General features: G+C 36.2%; 1 protein-coding gene across 1 annotated transcript in view; it reads left to right on the top strand.

Annotated features, from left to right (window-relative positions):
* RADX (RPA1 related single stranded DNA binding protein, X-linked) overlaps nt 1-23,150 on the top strand; it is a 29,475-nt gene extending 6,325 nt beyond the window's left edge. The window contains exons 4-15 of the mRNA XM_082323141.1: nt 1,085-1,193; nt 1,347-1,438; nt 1,533-1,655; nt 2,789-2,896; nt 4,533-4,700; nt 5,275-5,435; nt 5,935-6,146; nt 7,298-7,366; nt 12,706-12,785; nt 16,829-17,122; nt 18,983-19,165; nt 20,035-23,150. Of these exons, the coding sequence (XP_082179267.1) occupies nt 1,085-1,193; nt 1,347-1,438; nt 1,533-1,655; nt 2,789-2,896; nt 4,533-4,700; nt 5,275-5,435; nt 5,935-6,146; nt 7,298-7,366; nt 12,706-12,785; nt 16,829-17,122; nt 18,983-19,165; nt 20,035-20,180 (1,745 nt within the window). The 3' untranslated portion in view covers nt 20,181-23,150. The remainder of the gene's footprint in view (nt 1-1,084; nt 1,194-1,346; nt 1,439-1,532; nt 1,656-2,788; nt 2,897-4,532; nt 4,701-5,274; nt 5,436-5,934; nt 6,147-7,297; nt 7,367-12,705; nt 12,786-16,828; nt 17,123-18,982; nt 19,166-20,034) is intronic.
* The last annotated feature ends 6 nt before the right edge of the window (nt 23,151-23,156 follow it).

Genomic DNA, 23,156 nt, shown 5'->3' with positions numbered 1-23,156 from the left:
TATGACTTTCACCTAATGTCAAAATGACAAAACAATTGATAAATAGTTTTGATGCATGGGAACGTTTTGTTTTCAGGAATTTTCTCTGAGATACTGTCCTAAAACACTGTATGCAAAACCATGATTGTCCTCCAAATACATTTCTAGAAAGCAGCAGCCAAAAGAAAATTCTTAAGTAGAGGGTCTAATTTCAAGTATAACACCTTCCTAATGTTGCACTGCTAGGGTGAGGGGCCAGATATAATTATATAAACAATTGTATACGGTATTTATACCTATTTAATTACTTTTCTGGGTGCATTGTTTGAATAATCCCTTACCCAAGCCCAAGCATCTTGTAGAAACTTCATCAGAATCTGACTTGTTCATACCGGCAAGATTTGTCTTGTTATGAGAGAGACAATAGAGTACCACCTTGCGTATTCTAGCTGCTGAAGCCATTCCTCCTGTATTTTTTATCTGGTTGCAGAACCCCCTGCTTCCCCCATTGCTCCACCATGTTTGTTATTCAGCATCTAAACAGTCTGCTTAATAAATTAAATTTTTCTGGTGCTGTAGAATAGACATGAGAAGACCTTTTGTTTTCCTCCGTGGCCATGGTATATTTCTATTATATTAAGAACTACCTGAACTGGTATCAGATGTGGAAGTTCTCATCTGATAGTTCTGTCTTCTGTTTTACTTCATTGTCTGCAAGTCAATTTTAGATCTTAGTGACATTTGAGAATGAAGCTAGCATAAAAAGTACTTTGTGTCTAATCAGTATTGTAGTATTAGTTTCTGTTGCTGGTTTTTAAAATATCTGGGTGGATCAGACTGATTGGCTCATGTAGGGAATTGGAAAGTCTAACATTGCTCAGTTTATAAAATTGTGTTGTTGAATGCTGTACCTGAATTCCTTACTTTATTTTGATGAAAACGTAAAGTCAGAGGACTTGATTAATTAATTTCACAAGCAGTGAGGCAAAGTTGGAATACTTCATTTAAGAAACTTTACCCTTTTTTTGTGGTGGGTTTTTTTATTTTTTTTTTTAATTTGTATTCATGCCTTCAATGTTACTGACATTTTTTTTGCCTTTGTCAGAAATCAGCCTTAATGTTCGAGACCCTCCTACTAAAATACGTATTATTCCAGAAGAAACGGTTAAGCCAGAGTGGGGATTACCTGAAGTTAAATATCGGTTTATCACAAGGTAAAACAGAATTTTGTTGGTTGTCAAGCTGGAACTTAAATTTTACTGCATTACACTGAATGTTAGTTGGAAATGTTTTTTGAAAAGTTTATGAGAAAGCTTTATGTTTTGTTGTTAACAAATACCCACATTTTTGTTCTGTTTTGGTTTTAGGTCAGAACTGGATGACTTACCAAACAATCATTCCTGTGATGTTATTGGTCTTGTGACATTTGTAGGAAGGGCTGAACGAGCAAGAAAGAGAGGTTTTTCTATAAATATGACTTTCAGAATTTATCAAACAATTTTTAACTTTCTGACTAAATGCTTATACATTTTTCTTAATATTTGTTTATATAGAACATGGTGAAGACTTCTGGCTCTATCGTTGGGCACATGCCATTGATGGGACCTCAGACCAACCATTCATACTGGAATTATTTGCAACTTCTCAGCCAGAAGTGTTTGAGCACATTCACCCAAGTATTCATCTCTCTATAATATTTATTAATAATTATTTATAGTGGTTTTTCTGAGTATAATTGCCATGGTTTATCTCCTCAAACAGAAAATAGCTGATCAGAAATTAAAATTAAAAGTAAAAAAAAAATAGTTTATGTATTTGAAACCCTTATTTTATTGCAATCTGCCAGTTAGTCTGAACAAATAGATGGGCAGCTGGGCCTGGGGCTCGTCTGATCTCATTAATTTCAATGGAAACTTAAGTGAAGCACCTGGGACAACATCTCTTGCATCAGAGGCAAATAAAGAAGGCAGCTGGTCAAATCTATTACTCCTTTTGCCCTGTAAATAAGTATTTTTTTTATAGACAGGAATAATTTAAGAGTATTAGAGGAAGGGAGAGGTGAAAGTGGAAAAGCTTAATTTCTTTGAATAAATATTTTTTGGCCAAACAGCAATCATCACCCAGCTGTGTTAGTTATTGCACGTGAGCTAAGAATGATAAATTTCAAACTGGAGAATCCTTAATTAAGGATTTTAAAGGAGCTTTAAATATTTCTTCTTTCCTTCGTTCTCTTCTCCTCCAAGCACTCATCCTTCCATTAACACTCGTGGGTGTCACGTGCATTTTTTATATCAGATGATGCAGGACCAGCTGCACAACCCTGTTAAGATTACGCCTGCATTCATCTTGAGTGTTCTGGGGAAATGGCAAAGAATGACATTCCAGTGTTTAACTGAGATATTAACAAAAAGAGTGAGTTTGTACTCTGTTCAGAAGTTTTGCAGCAGCATGTCATGATTTCTTGTGCTTTTCATGATTTTACGCTTTTTATCCTTAAGAAGTGCAGCCACCTAATATAACATGTTTTTACAATTTGTTTCATTGATATCCTACCCGATGAAGTATCTCATGTTTTAGTCCTAATATGTATGCTGAAATTGCCTTGCACGGTTATTAAATTGAAAATTTAATTACATCTCCATATTGTAATTTATAATGGAGGCTCAATACATGCTGAAGCATTTGTAGGGTCAAGAACTAAAACGTCTTATTTAGAGCACTTAATAAAATTAATCCAGCGTGGTTTAGTCTTGACATTCTAAAATCAATGAAATATCAGGAAAAAAACTGGAGTTTTTTTTTCCTCTAGTGACATATTTGGTGTGTACACAGATGAGAGTGGTACGGGACCTCACTGAGAATTCTTCCAGCACAACTTACCTTACAACTTCAAATGAAAGTCAAATATTCATTACAGGTAACTTAAACTAGTTTTAGGTTTGTGTAGTTGTCATCTTATTTCTTTGGAAAGGGTATTTTTGTTTTACAACAAAATAATCAGTGCATAGTATTAGTTTCCCTGTCAGAAATGGCTTTGAGTTAATAATGAAATGCCATTGCATTCTTGTGAGGCATTAATGGGTGTGTCTTATGAAAAGTACATAACTATTACTAGGTTACGTCATATGTTTACTAATTCTTTCAGACTGTTTTAATCCTTTGATAGTGTAGCAATGCAGATTACCACTTCCTTAAAAACATTAAAAATCACTTGCAGCTTTTCTGGCTTACAAATTTCTTTATTTAAAAAAAAAAAAAAGGGTATAGTTGTCCTAAATTTATCTTAGCTAATCCTTTTCACCAGATATTTGGAGAGCTATTAGGTTTCATCTTTCCCAATGTGCAGGGCCTTATGCAGACCGTGTGGTCTGGGAAGGGATGTGGTGCTGGGCTGCACTGAGGCGCATTCCTTCTAGATGGTCTTGTTTGAATACTCCCATCTGCAGTTACAATGCTCTTCATGGCCCTGTGATACTGTACACTAGATACCACCAGTCAGCGTCTCACAGGCAGGACCAGGCACAGCTCTTTATAGTATATCTGCTCTTGAATCAGGAGGCAGATGATAGCAGTGTTGCAGGCGAGTGATGTACTGGCCTACCTACAAGGGAGTATTAAGATGCAATAGGTGTATCTTTCCTGTGTTCATTTATCCAGCTCATTTCTTCAGTGTTCCTAACATATCAGTCACCCAGTCTGAATCTTTCTACTGACAAGTAGGAATAGAGAAAAATATGTGCTAACAAGGTACCTGAACATAGTCAGTTCTATACACATGGTCTGTCCTGACAAGCTAGGTAGGGTGTTTTGTGCTTAATTAGACTAGCAAAGCAAGCTAGTCTTTGTCTTAGTAGGTTTCTAATGATTTAATTTAATCCTAAATGAAGGGTTTGAGAGGTTGTATTTTTCCTTTGCTTTCCTTCAGTATATTTTGTGCTTAATTTTCTAATTAAATAGTTAAGCTGTGTCCCATCGTAGCTTCAGTTCATTTTATGTCTGTTTGGGGCCTAAATGAGAACTACAGCTGGAGATTGCAAACAATTGGATAAGATCTGTTTCAGTTCACAACTTAGATGCAGACCTGGTCAGATTACAATTTATTTGATAAAACTGGTGTTTAGCCCATATCTTGGTTTTAAACGAGCCAACAATGAATACATACCTTGCCAGTTACCTGTAAGTAACAATCTTTGCTGAACCCTATCAAGATGATTTATCTGCTCTTTCCTGCTAGTAAAACAATTTCTGATCATTTTATTGTTTTGAGTGCTCCTGTGAGAAAGTATTCTAGTAGCATTTTTGCTAGATGTTTTATTTCTTTCTATTACTTAACATTTGTTTAGCTTTTAGTGTCAAATGCAAGTGTTAGTCAAGGAATTCAAGACACTCATTTCATAAAACACTGTTGACTAGTGGAAAGATGTCTTTTGTATTCTCTAGTCTACTTTTTCTTAATTCATTTTTTCTATGTAGTATTCAGGATAGTTTCAAGATGAGAACGGATGACAGTAACCTGCTTTGGGTTTGATACCTGATTATTTTTGTTTTAAAAGGGTGGCACAAGGGCCAACCGTACACCAAGGATACCAAAGTGAAAAATTTCATTCAGTGGACTAAAACACAAAGTGAAGCTGATCAAATGAAGAAAACTGTCATTGGTGGCTATTATCCATTTCCACGACCTCCAAATAACTTTGTGAAATATTGTAAAAACAATAAAGGTATCATACCGTCAAATATCTGTAAGATTTGTAGCCTTTTTCAGTTCAGTGTTACTCTGAGCATTTAAAGCATCAGTCAAAAAGCAACACAGTTACTATTAGTGATTACACAAATTTGTAATGTCATTTAAGAAAAACTTCCTTTCATGACTAAATGTATCATAGGCTAAATCCTCATCTTACAGAAAGTATCATGGCACCATTAGCTGCAGGAGACCTGTAGCAGCTTACATCAGCTACGCATCTGCCCAGAAGTTTTACTCTGTATATTCTGCTAAATCAGAATTAAAGACAGTTATACTGAAGAATACAGTGAATTAGAAATTTTACCTGAAACAGAAATTGTGATATCTGATAATGCATACTAAAAGATGCTTGTGAGCTAAAAAGGTTTATTGTTTAAATTTTTTTTCCATATGATTTGAACAACAAAAAGATTTAAAATTCTTCAAAAATATAATTTTAAATCAGTTTAATATTTAATAACAAATTATCTTTTTTTTTGAGTCTTGTGTTCAGATAGTTTGATATTGTATTTCTTTAAAACTTTCTAATGGAAATTTCTTTTTTGCAGTTGAATCGGTTTTGAAAGCCATAGGTGAAACAGGGAAAGAGATTGAAGACTTGCACTACAGAGAACACAAGCGGATTGCTGTTCAGGGCATAATTAGTGCCATAAGATACGTCAGCTGTAGCAGTGCAGCTGAAGAAGCCTCAGGAGCAGAACTTGTTCAGGTACAGTGTTTGAGAATTAATGCTATAGCACTTAAGCAACTATGATCATAGTTAGAATGGAGTATTTTACACTGGAGTTTAGAACCTAGTTACATTGTCTCTTGATTAACTTCATTTGCTATTTTGAGAGCAAAATTTCTGAAAGTCATAATTTAGAACTTTTTAAAAAGCAATGATTCAGTGCTTTTCTGAAAGTGTTATGACAGTCCTCTGTAAAACTACTTAACTGTTTATAAGTTACTAGTTTGACTGGATAACCTAATGTAAATTAGAATGTGGGAGAGGCAACTACTGCAACATGCTCACTGTCGCTTTCTAGACAGAATTTATCTTATTAATATGATTAGAAGATAATTTCTGGTAGATATAATGTGACTTTCAGAAGGTAGGGTAAATTGTTCTGTTTTGTTGAGAGTTACTTTAAAACTTGCAGGTTTTTGAGTTGGAAGCAATGGCTTTAAGTGCTTTGAAACTCTTATACAATTAACTGTTGTTGCAGAAAGATACTTCTCAGTCTCTTGAAAGTTCTGCTATGTCCAAAGAAGACTGTGTTCCCAAGGATAAAAACACCAGCCTTCAAAATAAAGAAGTTAAGTCTTTTCTGGGGCCGCATTACACTTCTGGGGAACAACATCAGCACCAAGCTCTACTGTCGAAAAAGGGTTCAGTCAAGAGAAAGATACCGTGCAGATTAAATACAGCTGCAGAACAGTAAGCTCTCTTCATAAATATGTAGTGGATCTTCTAAAAAGTGTTTACAGAAATTAGTTCAGAGCCCAGGCTGTAGAAAATATATATAAGAAAGCTTTAAAAGCATATATAGTTTAATCTTTAAAAGGTAGTTAGGTACTTTTCCTAGCATCAGCTGATGACAATTATACTGATCAGGCTAATGAAGGATTGATTAAAAGCAGGTGTCTGGTTTGCAATGCTCTCTTCTGATTAGTATTTATGCTACTTTGTTGTTAATCTCACAGATTTGAAATAAAAGTAGTTAATGCTTGAACCATGTATAGTTTAGTGACGTAGCCATGGAACAAGCAACCGTTACAGTGGTGTGAGGATTTCTTCACTGAAAATGCAGAATCAGGATCTGGTATACCTGTTCCTCAATTTCAAACATGCCTTATCTTTTTCTTTCTGGTTAATGGAATGTACTGCATGTAGCTGTAACTTCCTGTCAGAGAGGCAAGTAGATGGTGGTCATGTGCTAACCTAAAGGCTCAAAATAACTTGTAGTGCTATGGCGCTACTTGTGGTGGTATTTCATGAAGTTGTATTGCATCTAGTCAGACATAGACAAAGGAAATCAGTCTGATATAGGGAAACGGAATAAGACAAAATAATTTGTCTGATACAACCATATTAGGTTCAGGAGTAATCTTGTATAAGATTGCCCTTTGTTGCAATGTTTGTGCGAAATCTAATGTACCCATACTTAGTATTAAAAGCCTGGTGTATACATTGACGGATATAACGGTGCAAAAATCTAGCCAGTTGCATTTTTTTTTTTTTTTTTTTTTGTAGTGGATTTCTCGTGCTGGAGAGGGTATATTTTTCTTCTTGACTTTTCACATCCAGAAGTCATAATGTGGGAAGAGGGTGGGGTATTCAAAATATTTTGAGGGAAAATGAAATGAAATATAATTAGGATTGAATGAAAACTTAAGACTAAGAAAAACCTGGTGAATAGAAGTTCTGTCTTGGCAAACTTCTTAGTGGATTTCCATTCTGCAAGGAAAATTCCAACATTTGAGTGTCCTAAGTTCATTCTGCCTGAAAGAAAAACATGCATGTTCTTTGCTTTGTGTATTTCCATTTAACTAAATACTGTAAAGTAATGGTGAATTTCTTACTTTAAGGGGAACTGCATCTGTTATTCCTGTATCACCTTACCCCTATTTCACACGGTCTGCAAGAAGAAAATTGGCGTAAGTCATGTGAAGTTAATTATGTTAAATAATTGCAATGATGAGACAAAGATATTTGAAGTGAAACTTCTGCAGGTCAAGAATTCAGGAAGTGAAATGAAAGAACAGATCAGGGTAGAGTTTAATATTTTCTATTCACTTCCTCTGCACTGCTTCTAAATTAAATATCTTGGATTATTTTATTCTGAAACATAATTTTGAGTGTGTTATTAAACATATTTTTATACTGTTACTAGTGCTACTTAGGGAATGTATAGTAACAGGGGTCCATCGTGGCAAGCAGTGGTATATGTAGTCTTTGTTTCAGAGAGATTACAGTTTAAGTAGGAAAGTCAAAGGTAGGAGGGAGGGGTGCTTGGTTAGCAAGCAGAGTGGACAATGTAATAGCATTAATGGATTTGCTAGTGGTGGTTGAGTGTCATCCTTGGTGCTACAGAGGTGTAAGTATAGTTGTCCTTGAGAAGCCACTTGGCTCCTTCCACTACCTAACAGTCTTTACTTAACTCGGTTTGGATCCAGAGAAGGATTTTTTTTTTTTTTTTTAAATCCAGGTAGGAATTTCAAATCCAGAGCCCTGACAACTGTGGAACCTAATGAAATAACTACAAATGGGAAATAATGGGAAAATGGGAAAAAACTGAATGAGTGTTGTTATTTGCTAGTCTGGGGTAAAATGCTACTTTCCTTCATGCATTTTATTTAAGGGCCGTAAATTCTCATCATTTGTTCCAAACACTGCACGGGTAGCTTGAATGTTTGAACTCTTTGGCGTCAATAACTTCAGATGTTTGGGTTTTTTGGCAGTGGTGATTTGGGCTTGTGTCATGAGTACGTATGCCCCTCAGCTGCCTTCTTATTAACTTTTAGCACCTCTTCCCTTCTCGCTAAAACAAAGAATCATGGTGCTAGGGATACAGCAACAATAGTAATGATGGGGTCGATCATAAGTTGTTGACCATTGTGCCAGTGTTACTGCCCTACAAGCATGCTTGTTTTCTTGAAAAACATTTCTTGGAAGCTAATTTGCAAAAGCTTTTTCTGCGGGATAAACGAGGTTCTTTTCAGCCCATATGTCTGCTGTTTCCTCTGGTCCTCTTGGTAGATACTGCATTTTCTAGGGAAAATGGTTGTCGGGCTCTGCAGCCCATTCATTAAAAGCATAACACCTGGCTTTAAGGTCATATCTCTGCAGGTTGTGCAGGAGTTTGCAGGGACTTGTGGCACAAATCCATAGGAAAATCAGGAGGTTTTTTGGAATGTGAGGAATCTGGTTTTCTTTCGCTTGCTGAGAAATGTTCCATTTTTTCTTGGGGGTGGAGGGTGGGAAGAATGTTTTCTCCCCATTTCTTAAAAGTGAAGCAAAAAGTTAAGGCATGTTTACTTTGTTCTCTGCTTTTCTCAATCTGCTACTCTCCTTGCTACCTGTGTGTCCACTCTATGCCATTAGTGCTAGAACCCCAACTAAAGGAGGAGAAAGTCTGTGTTGGATTATGGAAAGCTGTTTCACTCTATAGAATTAAAAGGTAACTTGTGTATTTCTGTAATTAACTATGAAGTTGTGCTGAATTCTCCAAATTGCAGAAGAAAAATAGAAAGTTAGCCTGACATGCCTTAAAATTGCATTGTTTTCTGTTCTGTTGCTTAGAAGTAGCAGAATGTCAGCTCTCACTGAAATATTTTAATACATTGATGAAATAACAACAGTAGAGATATATTTTGAAGTACATATTCTAGCTTAGGTTATTTTGTGTCAAGTATTTTGTGCAGTTTTTCAGCATGTGGTTGCATTTTTTAAGGTTTTTTTGTTTTTAAACAGTAAAAGCTTATTTCAAGGCTCTTTATTGACAGCCTCAGTTCCTACATTTCTGAGGTAACTTATTTATCTGATTATTAAGGGTTTCTGAAAGAACAAGGTAAGAGGAAACTGGTTAATTTAATATTATTGTTGATATTTATATCCTTGCTAGTAGAGACATTCAACATAAACGGTACTTTTAAGCTTTGAATATACCCCAAAGTAGTTTAACTGATAGTTTATTGTGAATGGGGAAAGAACAGGAATTTCCGAAAGGCTTATTTTTATGTGGAAGTGGAAAAAAACCACAGTAGTTTTCTTAGCATTTTTATGTTTGTAAGTTTAGCACTGCGATTACCATGGAGTTGCTGGTGCACTACACGCTCACACTGCTTGAAAGTAACTTGTTTGTATGCTTCTATCCTTGCAGTTTCACTTCTAAATGTTTATGTAACTTAGACCCTTTTCTCCTTTTTCCCTCCCCTCTGATGAGAGCTAGGGGATTGGGGATTCTATAGTATGGGGAAATTCTGCTTGACGTTTGCGTGACTGAAAGTTTCCCAGAATTTGACGTTTCCGTCAGACCCCTTTTTCACATAAATCAGGATTTTTCAGGGAGAAATTGCTAGATATCAACAATCGATTTGCGTAGACCTGTCAAATTACTGTCGAAGGCTGTTTGGTTTCTCTGTTACTTGCCGTGGCAGATGCGTATGCCATAATGGTGTCAGGGCAGTTGAGTTAACTTAATTTCAAATCAGTCTATAAAATAAGGCTTCTGCCAGTTATATCAGTGAGTGGGGTGTTTTGTTTTGTTGTTTTGAGGCACTTTAATCCCTTGCATCATTTGGGCATAGCAACAAATTGTAACTATTTTCTTTCTTAATTTTTTTTTATCCCATTTAGTCCTAGTGCTTAGGAAATAGGTGTGAAGTGCAAGACATGCTTATTTTCCCAAAATTTTCTAAAAATATTCATCTGCCATCTATTTTGATTAATGTTATTTTTGTTGACAATACTTTAAAGTAAAATGACTGAAAAGGTGAATACCAGTGCATCTGGAAATACTGAATAATGGCTTTTTTGCAAGTGGGCATCTGTGAAAAGGGGAATCTGCAGAATGCAGGCTGGGAATAGCAGACTTGGCATGGCACAAGTTCTCATAAAGCTGGCATGGGCAAAATAGGAATGTGGGCGTGTTGGTGTACAACAGCCACGGCATATTGCAGTAAATGGAAGGATTTGGATTATATCAGGTGGCTTGCAGACATACTGGCTGGCAAAGAAGCCTATAAAGTGTGTGTATAGACAGGTAGGTTTCCCTTGCAAACCTAGCTCAAGTTACGCTGCACACACATCCAGCAGAAAGCAGTCCTGTAGGAATAACATGTTGGGCAGGTAGGAGAAATCATCCCAGCTTCAGATCTGTGAAAAAAGTTGGGAAAAATTGTGACAAGTTATTTTCATATTTTTTAGAGGCTCTACTAGCTCTAAATCAGAGCCTAGTCACCTCCAAAACTAGACAATTTTAAAAGAAAAAGAAACCATTTCCGTAATATCGACTTATCAGCAGCGTGACTTGGTTTAGTCCTCTGCTTTCATGAAGAGGGAAGTTGGCGTGTATCTAACTTGACACGTTGATTTCTGAGCAAGCCTTTCCTAACGTTGTGCGAGATTGTCATGTCTCTTGTTGAGAAGTCCAAGTCTCAAAAGTGAGAATTAGTTTTGCGGGCACTAATTTTTAATTAGACTGCTTTTGTTAATACTTTTGAAAATGTCTTCTAATGGCTTGAAAATGTATTAATATAGCTGGTATGTAGATATTTAATTTATTGTTATGCATACACAGCAATTACTCTCCATGATGGTACTTGTGAAAGGAATTAATTCTTCATAAGATACTATTTTCATGGAAACATTCTTTTATCTAGAAATTATACCATAGGAAGCACAATGTAATTACTGAATTATTGTTTCAGAAAGAGACAAACTTTCCTGCTACCTTTCATCAGAAAACATAAAAGCACCACTGCATAAACTTATATCTGACATCTTGCATCTGTCTTTCTGGACCTCAAAATTTGAAAAATGCTTTGGACTACAAAGTCACATAGAAACACATACAAATTTTCATTTACCAACATTTTCAACACAACTCTGCACGGAAGCTTGGGTGGGTGGTGGGGAGCAAGTGGAGTCATGTTGTTTTAAAGTTCTCTCAGTGACAGCTTTTTTTATTTAAAAAATTAGGTGGCTGAAACCTCAGTTGCACAGTTTGTGCTGCTTAAGTGAGGCTTCTTTTGTGCCTAGAGTTGGCGATCACAAGAAGGTCATTCCAATACTTAGCCCACACCACAATGATAGTGCATTTCATACAATGTATTTCATACTCACTAAAACACAATGTGTTTCCTTTTATCTTTTCACTACTTTTTGGATATTTTCCATTTGTTATGAAACATTGACATGAAAGATATATCAAGATATCAAGATGGTCAAGATAGATCCTAGTATGAAATGGGAAAAATTGAAAAAAAACCCTGTAAATCCTTATGACTGAAATACAGAATGTTCCACTGAACAGCATGTTCATCTTTGATTCCTTTTTCACTGTCTATATATTGTCCCTGTGTATTTGCAGTTACAATATTTTATTAGTAACTACTTTGGTAGTCTGGAATTTTAATGGTACCTTAACAAAGTCTTGCCTATGTCTCAGTTGTTTGTGATGCAAGATAATCAAGATAGTCTTTTCCCTAAGTTTATTCAGACATCATGGTGAGTTTATAAGAGGAGGAATGGAGCAAAGAAGAAAGGAATAAATGGGCCTAAGAGCTTATTTTACCATATTGTGGCTGCAGAGTATCTGTTACATTTTTCTCCTGCATAATACCCTAGGTAATTCGTTAGAGACTGTTAGAGAATAGTTGCTTACCGTTAATTCAAAATTTCATGGTTAAAAATGAAAGTATAACAAAAATCTAGTTTGCTTGATTGAAATGATTGTTACAACAGGGTAGTATGTCCAAAGGTAAATATGTATTTGGAATTTCTCTGTCATTTTGGATTCCGGAGTGATGACACAGCTCCATTCATGCTTTGTTTTTGACTGCTGAAGGGTGCTGATATGAAAGTGCAGCAGCAGGCTGTGCAACCGTTTTTTTAGAATCAAGTCATAAACCTGTTGGCCATCCGTGATGTTCAGCTTTTAGTGTCACACATGCTATTTCCAGTAGGTGCCCAGTAGAGGGCAACAAACACTGTTTTTTGAGTGTAAAATGCTTTCCTATCTACTTCATAAAGCAAAGAAATACATCAGTTCTTGTCCCAAGGTCGTCAAAACTGATTTACTGAGCGTAGTAGGTCTCGTTACGTCAAGCTGCTATATTACAAGTCTCGTGATATGAAACCAGGTACTAGTGCTCACTTATTCGAGCTTGTATCATTTATCACTAGAAATCTGTCAAGGTTTGAACTTTTGCTGCATAGTGTTTGAGGTTAAATAGGTCTTAAATATATATATACTGTAACTTTCTTTTTATAGCTTGGATGAATTTCAACATGAAGATTTTGTGCAAGATAAAAACGGACAGGCTGTATCAGAGAGTTTACAGCACTGCACAGGTACGTTGCAAATAGTTGTTACATTAACCCTAGGAGGTTTAAGCCTAGTTCTTCTCTTCAGGTGCAAAACAGGCGACAAAGATATCCTTATAACCCTTGTTCGTCAAGACAGCTCTTGTGGACATCTGGCTGCATCAACCTCTAGGGAGCCACTGTAGCAACGTATTGTTAATGCCGTTCTGCTCAGTCGTGTCCCTGATGTGTTCTAAAGGATGGCTGGAAGGATAGGGCTGGGCTGTTTCCCAGTATGGGGAATAAATTCTCAGTGTTGCTTTATACAAGTTTTAAGTTAGTTTTGTACCTCAGAAGCACTTAGTAGCGTAAGACCTCACATTTTCTCTTGGCAGTTTTCTTGCTATAGTGATCTGCATGTGATAAAATTGTCCCTCTCTGGGAAGGTAGCCCCAAAGCTATGTGAGTACCTAATTAAAAAGACAAATACAAGATGTGGGAGGAAATGGATGAAACATGCAAGCCAGTAATAATAATGATATATGGTTTAGGGATTTTTCTAAGTTAGTATTATTAATTTCTTCTTTCTTCCTCTGCAATTGAAAAATAAAGTCGTGTTGCCTGCAGTTAGCTTCTTGATACCTATTTTTGGATGAAGGAAGAAGTCTAATTTGTCAGTTGTCATTATGTGCAGCTTGGTCTGGTTTTTATTTCACGCAAATATTTTGACATGTTTTCCTCTTTTCAGAGCTTACTGAATATACTCTGAGTCATGTAATTTTATCTAAAAGTTTGTCTACTACTAGCATCTGTCCCAACATTAACATCTGCCAATTTACTTCTATGTATAACTATATTATGTATAATGTTGTCCATCCTTTTATTTTTGCAAGGCAGCAGTTCATCTTCATTTAGTAATGACCTCGGTAGGTTTTCTTTGTAGCCTATTGATGATGATCTACTCCATTGTGCTGCTTTAAAGCAACAGAAATTACAGTGAATTTTCCCAAATGTTTAATATATTAAGAGACTGAAATGATGAGGAAACTTTCAGATTGGAGAAAAATTTGTACAGGTAACTGTTTAAAGTGAAGTTTTATTCCAGAGAAAGAGCAGCTTGAGATACTATGTAGAGATCTGTTCTTCAAAAGTAAGAAAACATATCCATAATCAAGTCTGAGAATTAATTACTTTCTTGGTTGTTAGTCTTCGGTGAAATTTCTTCTTGCTTTTAAAAATGAGAAATCAAATTGAGTGTTCTCACCTGAAGTTATTTTTACAGGAATTTCTGGTAGCGGTGGTGTTTATTGTGCTATGCTGTTACTCTCTCTAGAATTGTTGGGATATCGTGTAGATCTCATAAAATGAATGCATGTGTGCGGTTTCAATGAGTTCGTTTAAAAGGTTGGTTTTCAAAAAAAAACAGGATGTGAGGATGTACAGTGAAATACATGCCTCGTTTTTACCTGTAGTAAAGAAATCTTGCATTAGATACTTACATTTAGATACTTTTATTTAGATATTTATATCTAAAATACAGATATATTTAGATACTTTTATTCTTAAATTAAAATGTCATTTGCACTGATATTTCCTCACTGGATTTGAAACCCTATTTAACTTCAGTTGGCTGATATTTTGAGTATAGTCCAAAATAAATGAATCAGTCTCTCACCTAATGTAAGTATGCAGTAATTATATTAATATGTTAGTAAATGTAGCTACTAAACATATGCACATATTTTTCTCACATAACGTCAGTCCTACTGGCAATATCATTAGTCTTTTATAAAATACTAATTGTTTGGCTGATGCTAGTTTTATCTAAATAACAGCATGTTTATATTTTGCTTAACAAGCCTAATAATTATGGTGCATGTATCAAAGTGAACACTTTTCTATGCTGTGTTCCTTCAGAATTTGAAGATACCTTTTTTTTTTTTGCAGCATTGTAGGATTGTATATCAGTTACTTACGTGTCATATACTTATTTTTCCATTTACTGATATGCAGGTCATAGGTACTGTATAAAATGGAAAAGTGTTACTCTGAGCTTCATAGTGTTGTTACCACGGTCCCAGGTAGAGCTTTTTTTTAAATACCAGCAAGGGAAACTGCCCTTAGCTGCCTTGAGAGGCTATTTATGGGAATGTGAAATTTTCTCTCTCCCTCCCTTTATGACTGTGTATTAGCGGTGCTGACACTTCTGTCTCTTAGCAGCTCCATATCCTAGCAGTCTGCATCAAAGTACCACTTTTTGAATAGTTATTGGGTAGATATACAGAAAGAGCCAATAGAGATATTTAAAAAAAATTATTTAAGTATTTTTTTAAATATTGAAATATCTTGGGGGGGTCAGTATTGGGATAAGGTTCACTCACTGGAATTTAATTTACTCCGGGTACTATTTTTTGCAAGAGGTACAAAGGAGGAGTAAAAGATTGCAGTCTGTGCTGTAAGATAACATGAAACGTAATTGTAAAGCAGAAATGCACTGACTCAGATTTACTAACAAAAGTGTTTGCAAGAAACTTTAAGGTAACAGTATAGGCTGACGACCACGTGAACTTCTAATTTTTTACAAGAAAAAGCATCTGCTGTATACTGTAATTATACAGTAGATTTATAAAAAAATATCTCTGCTAACTGAAGTCAAAATAGGGTTCATCTCAATCGCTTGTTGTGGGAAATCGTGTGTTTAAATGTTCATCATAGCCATTTTTATCTTTTTGATTGGTTTAAAGAAGAAAGTAGTCTTTGCTGCCAAGAGGCGCTCTGTAGCTAGAGGAGTTCAAACATCTGCTTTATTTTTCTTCTAAAGTGCGGTCAGATTGTTAAAGATTTCAGCATCTTATTGTTTAAATAACCAGTCGTGGCCGTTTCTACTGTGCTGTCCTAATTACACATTTGTTTACGCTAAGTTAATAATGAGTGTACAAGTAGGACACACAAATTACAGCACCAATGATATATTGAGGGAGAAAAGTAAAGTCGTGATGGAAGTTCTAGAAAGAGAAAGGGTTTTTTTTAATCCTACTACTTATATTTTGAAACTTTTTTGTACTTTATTTGCCTGATGTATAGTATTAAGTCTTCATGCTTGTTGAGAATAGTGTAATTCCCCAAGGAAAACGGCGAGAAACAATGTTTCTTCGTGTAGCAGCTTTCACGTGCCCCTTTACCTTATATGATGAATTCCGTTTCCGTGAGAAAAATACTGCAGATTGCTTTATGCCATCCAGAGCACACTTTCAGTTTCAGTATTAGTGTCAATTTTCTTTAAATTCACTGTCCTTTGTTGTCTAATTCAATGCAGCAAGACTCTTATTTCCCTCATTGAACGTTCTTGCGTATGTGGTATCGTTTGTCTGCGTGCATTCCGCTTTCTTCATTTTTGAACATCCTAATACTCCATCATAGCAATTATGACACTAAAAAGAAGTAAAAAAGCATATGTTCATAGAGAAATGTTGGGGTGGATAATATACCCAGTTCAGAAGGGTGATGAGCAAGTTGTTTCACAGGAGGTGAAGGAGATAGAAGGCTATACTGAGCATATTTTGAAATGAGCTTTCTGATAAGCTCAAAAGGTGGGGTTTAGCACTTGCCTTCAAAATTGGAAGTGATGGTTATATAAGCTTTTACCATTAACAATCCCCAAGTTACATGTAATAGGACAGAAGAATGGAGCTATCATTGACTGTATAGCAAGAAATTTTAAATGTAGCGTAGTCTTCAATGCAAGCATACGGTTATTGTTCAAGGGATAGAAAAGTTTATGTTCACTTGTACCCATTTTAAACTTGTTTTCATGCTTTCTGCCTGTTGATTAAAAAAGTTATGCGCTCTCCAAAAAGAAGCTACGATGATGCTCTTCATGTGGTGAAATAAGTCTTTTTACTACAAGCCTAGCCTCTGAGGTTACCAGTTTACTCGCGTTGCAACCCTAGTTTCATTGTGTTGTATGTTTTGAACATTCTGCTGTGTCTTCTTAATTGAAATGCTCTAATGAAAATATTTCTCATCTAGCAGAGAAGGGATATGATTCTATGAGCATATAAACAACTAAATATTTTCTGTGTTTAAAATAGACAGAGAAGGAATGAGTGATATACCTGAAACTGAAGAGACTGGAAGAACTTGCGATTCATGGCAGAGTGACCTATGGGCACAAGTGAAAGACAAGTTAATGAAATATTTGCATCACAGCACAATTTTCCCAGAAAGCATCCCACGTAAATTTGATTATGTGCACAAAGACTTACTTATGCAACAGTACAACCTTCATGCAGCAGTGCACCAGCCAAAAGAAACCAGAATAGATAAAAGTATCAATGAGTTCAAAAGTGCTAGTGGCCTTGGGTATTATGAAGTGACAGTTCTGGGTAAGTATTTGGTAGCTCAGCTTCTAAAATAGGGTTAAGCAAGAGCAGTATAAGATCTTAGCTCTTTACTGCGTTAACTTGAGAATGACTTGAAAGTTCGTCAGAAACTGAATGGATTTCTCTAAATTAATCAGTTGATTCTGAGTGCTTCTTGAAGTTTAAAAAAATGGTTGACATTTCAGATTTTTGTTAGAGTCATAATTTAGGATAATTTATACCGGAAAGCTGTAATTCTCATTAAAAATACCTTTAAATGAAATTACTGAGTATTTTGTTGCTGGTATCACTTTTCATATAATTGCAATTTTCTATATAGGTTTATGAGTATCATTTGAAGAATGTGTGTAGTCCTTAAGCTATTGATTATTACAATGAGAGGTAGGTCCTGTTCACTAGTTCAACCAGTCTGACATAATCAGGTAAATTATTCAACTGCACTTGATTGTCAGCTGACTTTCCTGCTGGAGAGGTATTCATCAGAAACAAGTTAGTGTTCTTAAAGGGAAAAGGACAACTATAAATGCTTCTTTTGAGCTTTATTCTCATTGAGTTATTTTTTGAGTGCTGTTGCTCCTGAAGTGCCTTTCTTCCATGCTAGAAAATTAAGGGCTGTATTTTAGCCATGCTCATCAACTGCTCTCTGCTGCTTCTGGTTAGCACAAAGCATCGGTTGATTTATCTTTTTTTGTTAAAACATAAATATGCAAGTTGATGTGTATCTGTTTGTTAGCATTACTGTGGGATATTAATGTTTGATTTTGTTTTCCCATTAAAAGAAGGAAATTGCCTAGCTTAACAATGCTCATGTTAAGTTCCCGTAATTTAAAAGTTTCCATTATTTACTAAGGGAGGTTTGCAGAGAAGGTGTTTGAATATTTACAGTCATTAGAATCCTGGGACTTACCATATTCAAGACAAAAGTAGCACAAGTACTGCACCGCACACTGCATAGATACACTGGTTGTAAAATGAATTTCTCTGCCCTTGTAGCAGCGATAAAGTTAAAAATGAGTGTGAAATGGCTTCCAATGTTGGTTTAATATTTTCTGAGCTGACAGCATTGTTAGCCTTAAATCATAGTATGTTATAACATCAAATCAATTTGAATGTGCTTATGAATAAATATATATATACTGAAATGTATTTTTAGATACAATCATTAATTAATGGACAAAGAGCAAATAAATAAAAATCAGTGTTCAGCCTTGTCCTGGTTTCAGCTGGGATAGAGTTAATTTTCTTCCTAGTAGCTGGTACAGTGCTGTGTTTTGGATTTAGGATGAGAATAGTGTGGATAACACACTGATGGTTTACTTGTTGCTAGGTAGTGCTTACACCAGTCAAGGACTTTTCAGCTTCCCATGCTCTGCCCTGTGCACAAGAAGCCGGGAGGGGGCACAGCCAGGGGGGCTGCCCCAGACTGGCCACAGGGCTATTCCATACCATATGGCATCATGCCCAGTGTGGAAACTGGGGGGAGTTGGCTGGGGGGCAGCGATCGCTGCTTGGGGACGGGCTGGGCATCAGTCAGAGGGTGGTGAGCAATTGCATTGTGCATCACTTGCTTTGTATATTATATTATTATTATTATTATTAATTATTCTTCTTCTTCTCTCTTCCTCTGCTGTCCTATTAAACTGTCTTTATCTCAACCCATGGGTTTTACTTTAATTCTCTCCCCCATCCCACTGGGAGGGCGGGGGGTGAGCAAGCGGCTGTGTGGTGCTTAGTTGCTTGCTGGGGTTAAACCACAACAAGCCTGCAATAGTTTGGTTTTTAAAAAAAAGAAGAAATGGTGCGTGAAGTTGCTAATGGGCTGAAGATTAAATTTGCTGCTAACTTAAATATGTTTTTCAACAGGTATAAACCACGATGTAGCAATAGATGTTGCATTTCTTCCACTGTTTTGTCCTGAAGATCCCCACTTATTTCAACTAGAAGACATTCAAAATGATACGTTATTGTCTTGTATGAGTTGCATCTCTGCATGTCAGCAGAAGGCCACTAGCAATGAAAGGCTTCGTGACATGTTTCCACTTTCAAGTGAGACTGGCTTTCACTGACGTTACTCATTTATCGTTTCTTGTTTTATCTTTCAATGCACGAGTTAATCCTCTGTAGAAATCTCGGTTGTAGGTCAGACATTGTTCACCTCTTCAGTGAAAGATACGTGAATTCTATGTGACCACCACTGGAGCTGTTTTCATACTCTGAAGACAGGATTTTAATATCCAAACCACAAACTCCTAAGTGACCTAGATAGTATTTGCAGTTATTTGTTGATGCAAAATTATACTGACATAGAGGTCAGTGTGTGTGACTAAGCGTGTGAATATTTGGCTTGATCTGCTTTGAAAGAGTGTGGAATAACTCAATCAGTCAATCCATTTCACTGATGTCACTCTGAACAGCTGCTTTAACGCAACCTACAGTGCCTATAAACTGAAATATTTGCCTGCTATTGAGTTATTTTCCTTCAGATTATGCTTCTAATTACTGGCACCTCACAACAAATACAGTGAACACTATTAATGTGTATCATACTGCAAAGTGCTATATAAGCATCGTGTTTTCCTGCATGTTTATATAGACAGACCTGATTTTATTTAAATACATCTTTACTTTTCCTTGAATAATACTATGAAATCTGAGAATCCCTAATGGTTAAGTAATGCATATTTCAGTTTTTCCATATCTAAGTTCTGATGCCGTCACTTCTAGTGATGGAATTTGCTAACAAAAATCTACCCAAAAAAAAAAAAAAAATCCCAGTAGGCCAGCATTTAATAGTTAGAGGGAGGTTTTTCAGTGAAAGAAGGTTGAACGTATACACTTTACTGCGTGGAAAACAATGTTGATTCAGTATACTTTTTTACCGTATGTATATTAAAACACCTTTTCTTAACTTCTAGATGAAATTGTAAAAGCAGCGATGGACCTAGACGGCAAACATGTTGTCTGCATCCTGGACATCTGTCACTTGGGTGATGATAAGGTGGAAGTCTTTCTGAGCAAAATCTACAAGACAGTGGAACCTGGTGTGCTGGATCCAGTGTAATTTAATAACTTATTTTTCAGATTTATATTGTTCAAAAGGAGGGAAATAAAATTGCTGTAACTTGAATACACCCTCTACACATTGCACTTTTCTAGAACTAGCAGACACAAACATAACATCATGATTCTTAGAGCAGTTGTAATGGTCATCCATGTAACTGAGAAGGACAATTGTTGCCTTTATTTTTTGGCAGTCTTGAAACAGATTACACAGTGTCTTGGTCACTTATGTTCAAGAAGGATGAATAGGGAATACAGTGAGCTTATCTTTTGATAGGATACCAAGGAGTATAAGTGCGATTGTCATCTCTCTGTCTCTGCCTGTGCACGTACGTACACAGGAAATGTATACATCAGGGTGAGAACTGAGGAGAGAGGCAGGCTTTCCCAGTATTAAGGGCAAAGTTTGCAAAAGAATTAACTGGCTGTGATATAAATTTAGGATGGAAATTAGAATGATTTTTAGAGCTAGAGCTGTTATGTTCCATAGTGATCTTTCAGTGGGAGATACTAGGGGCAGCCTAACTGCTCTTTAGGCTTGGAGCTTACTGTGTTTGTGAAAGGGATTAAATACCATGGTGCCTTTCGTACCGGGGACTGGACTCAGTGATCCAAGAAGCCACTTTCAGTTCTTTTTACCTGAGCAAGGTCAACTGCTGTGTTTTTATATGTCTGCTTTTGTATATACAGTGTTGGATAGTGAATGTAGCACCCAAAGGTTTTTAACGTATTTTATTTATTAGTAAAAAAATAATGAAATATTTAAAAAAAAGAAACTTTGTTAGTGGAACTTGCTTCTAGCTTTGCAAGAGAAAAACTCTCTTTAAGGAGTGCTTAGCATGGCAGGATACACAGTTTGTCACACCATTGGGGTTTTTTTCTGTTGATCACTGCTATCCTCTTTCTTTTCAGTAGTAGCTGTATTCTGAGTACATGAAGGAGCTCAGCAGCTGCGAGAAGCTGCTACTTCCACAAGAGCAAGAGACTGTAAAATTCTGTCACCTTTTTGCCTGTATACTAAGTAGCAGCTGGCTCCTGCTGAGTTCAGAACCAAGTCCTACTTTTTCCTCCCATGTCAAACAGCCTCAAATCATTCATACAACTGAATCCTTAGGAAATTATTCTCAAGCAGGAGCTAAAACACATTGCTATTTGCCAACTTGTCCATGTGAAATGCTGGTCTCAGTTCAATTCTTTGAGAAGAAATGATCGCGTTATGGAAGCTTGCCAATTAAATTGTACCATTATTGACCAAAGTCCACAGACTTAATTTATAGGAACAGATTTATTCTTTTGTGGAAAACTTCTGGGCATGTTTTAGCAGCCTGTTGGGAATTGGGGAGTATCTTTTTCAGCTAGTAGCTCACTCATCTGCCCTGGGGACAGTGGACTTCGTCTTCAAGTACTTAAATTCTGTACCTTAACTTCAGTTAATGGTAATTGAAGGAGAAATGTCCCTGTCTTTATTATAGCGCAAGTTCATAGGCAACTTCAGATAAAAAGTAAAAGCCTTAACATTCTAAAGAAGTTGATGAGGTTATTCTGTCTCTCTAGTGTGGTTTACAGTTTAAAAATGTATTAATGAGAAAAGTTTAACTTAAATTGCACAGGGACTAAAAATTAATTAAATGTGACTATGTATTGTATGTTTATATTTTGTATGGATCATACAGTATTAGTTCTAGAGCAACGTTTGTCAACCTGTGCCTTTCAGAGTATGTTGTAACCTTGCCACAGAAGGCAAAATGAAAACGTACCAACCCAAGAAGAGCACGGTGTTGCTCTTCTACTGTCTAATTTGTGTAATTTTATTGCTTATGGGTATGCGAAGATTAGAGGCCATTGCTCTAGAGTGAGAGATTAGCACCAGCACTTCGTGTACCAACTGAGCCATGCTGACTGTGTCAGCCAGTGTTTTTTATTTAGATATACTTCAGGTCGAAGTCTACTTTTAATGAAACCATTATTTCTAGAAGCAATTTTTAAAGTAATTGTCTTTGTACAGAAGGACTGATGTGGCTAACACTGTCACAGAGCCACTCCGTTCAGTTGCTCTAGCCACTGCATCCATCCCATGCAACAGAAACGCAGCAAAGGCTGCCGCATTGCACTGCTTACGACACTTTAAACGTGTAGCATTAATCATTTCACCCTCCCTGTTAGGACTTCCTAACTCTAAAAGAAATACCAGAATGGTGTGGAATATGTACAATATGCACTTGAGACTTTAAAGTATAGAATTTGATTTTACAGAAGTGGTGTTTGAAATTTTTCATGGCAAAAGCTGGGAGGAGAGATACTTATTCTTGCCGAATGAAGTGCCAGTGTTAGAAGCACAGGCTCTCGGTGTGTAGCTAGAGACTATTCAATGCCCATAGTAGACTTGGAATTTCAATACTCTGGGTCATTCTGTAGAAGCACTTACGCCTTCCCCTTAAGTTACACTGAATTTAATATGCCAACTGCAGTTTCTGAAGTGTTGCAGTGTTAATATATGGTTCCACCACACTCTCTCCCTCCTCCCTGCCAAACCAGCACTGTAGCACTGGGGCAAAGGTCTTCTCTGCAAAGAAACTACTTGCTGTTTTATTTCACTTGGTGTTTATTGACACAAGTATAAAACCAAAGTATTTTTGATCCAGTGTCTGTCAAAACATGTTAATTTTGCCATGTTAAACCAAGATACAGAATCTTTACTCCTGCAAAATGTCATAGGAATCATCTTTCTTGCTGCTGTGTATTGCCGCTGCTGAGGGTAAAATACTATCAGAGCACATTCCCTAACTGTAGAATTCATACCCAGCCAAAGAACTGTACTCTAAAATCTTAACATTTGCATGTGTTTTATGTTTCCAGCATTAATTTCAAAGAAAAACAGAAGAAGGTAAACTGTATGTAGCTAATGGTACTTTTGCGTATATAAAACTTGCCAAGTCATAGATCTTAGAGGCAAGATGAGTTTTGAATTAATGTGATG

This window comes from Platalea leucorodia, assembly GCF_965183815.1.
Source record: "Platalea leucorodia genome assembly, chromosome: 10".
NCBI classification, from domain to species: domain Eukaryota; kingdom Metazoa; phylum Chordata; class Aves; order Pelecaniformes; family Threskiornithidae; genus Platalea; species Platalea leucorodia.
The sequence above is the reverse complement of the archived record's forward strand: the minus strand, read 5'-3'. Positions and strand labels throughout refer to the sequence as shown.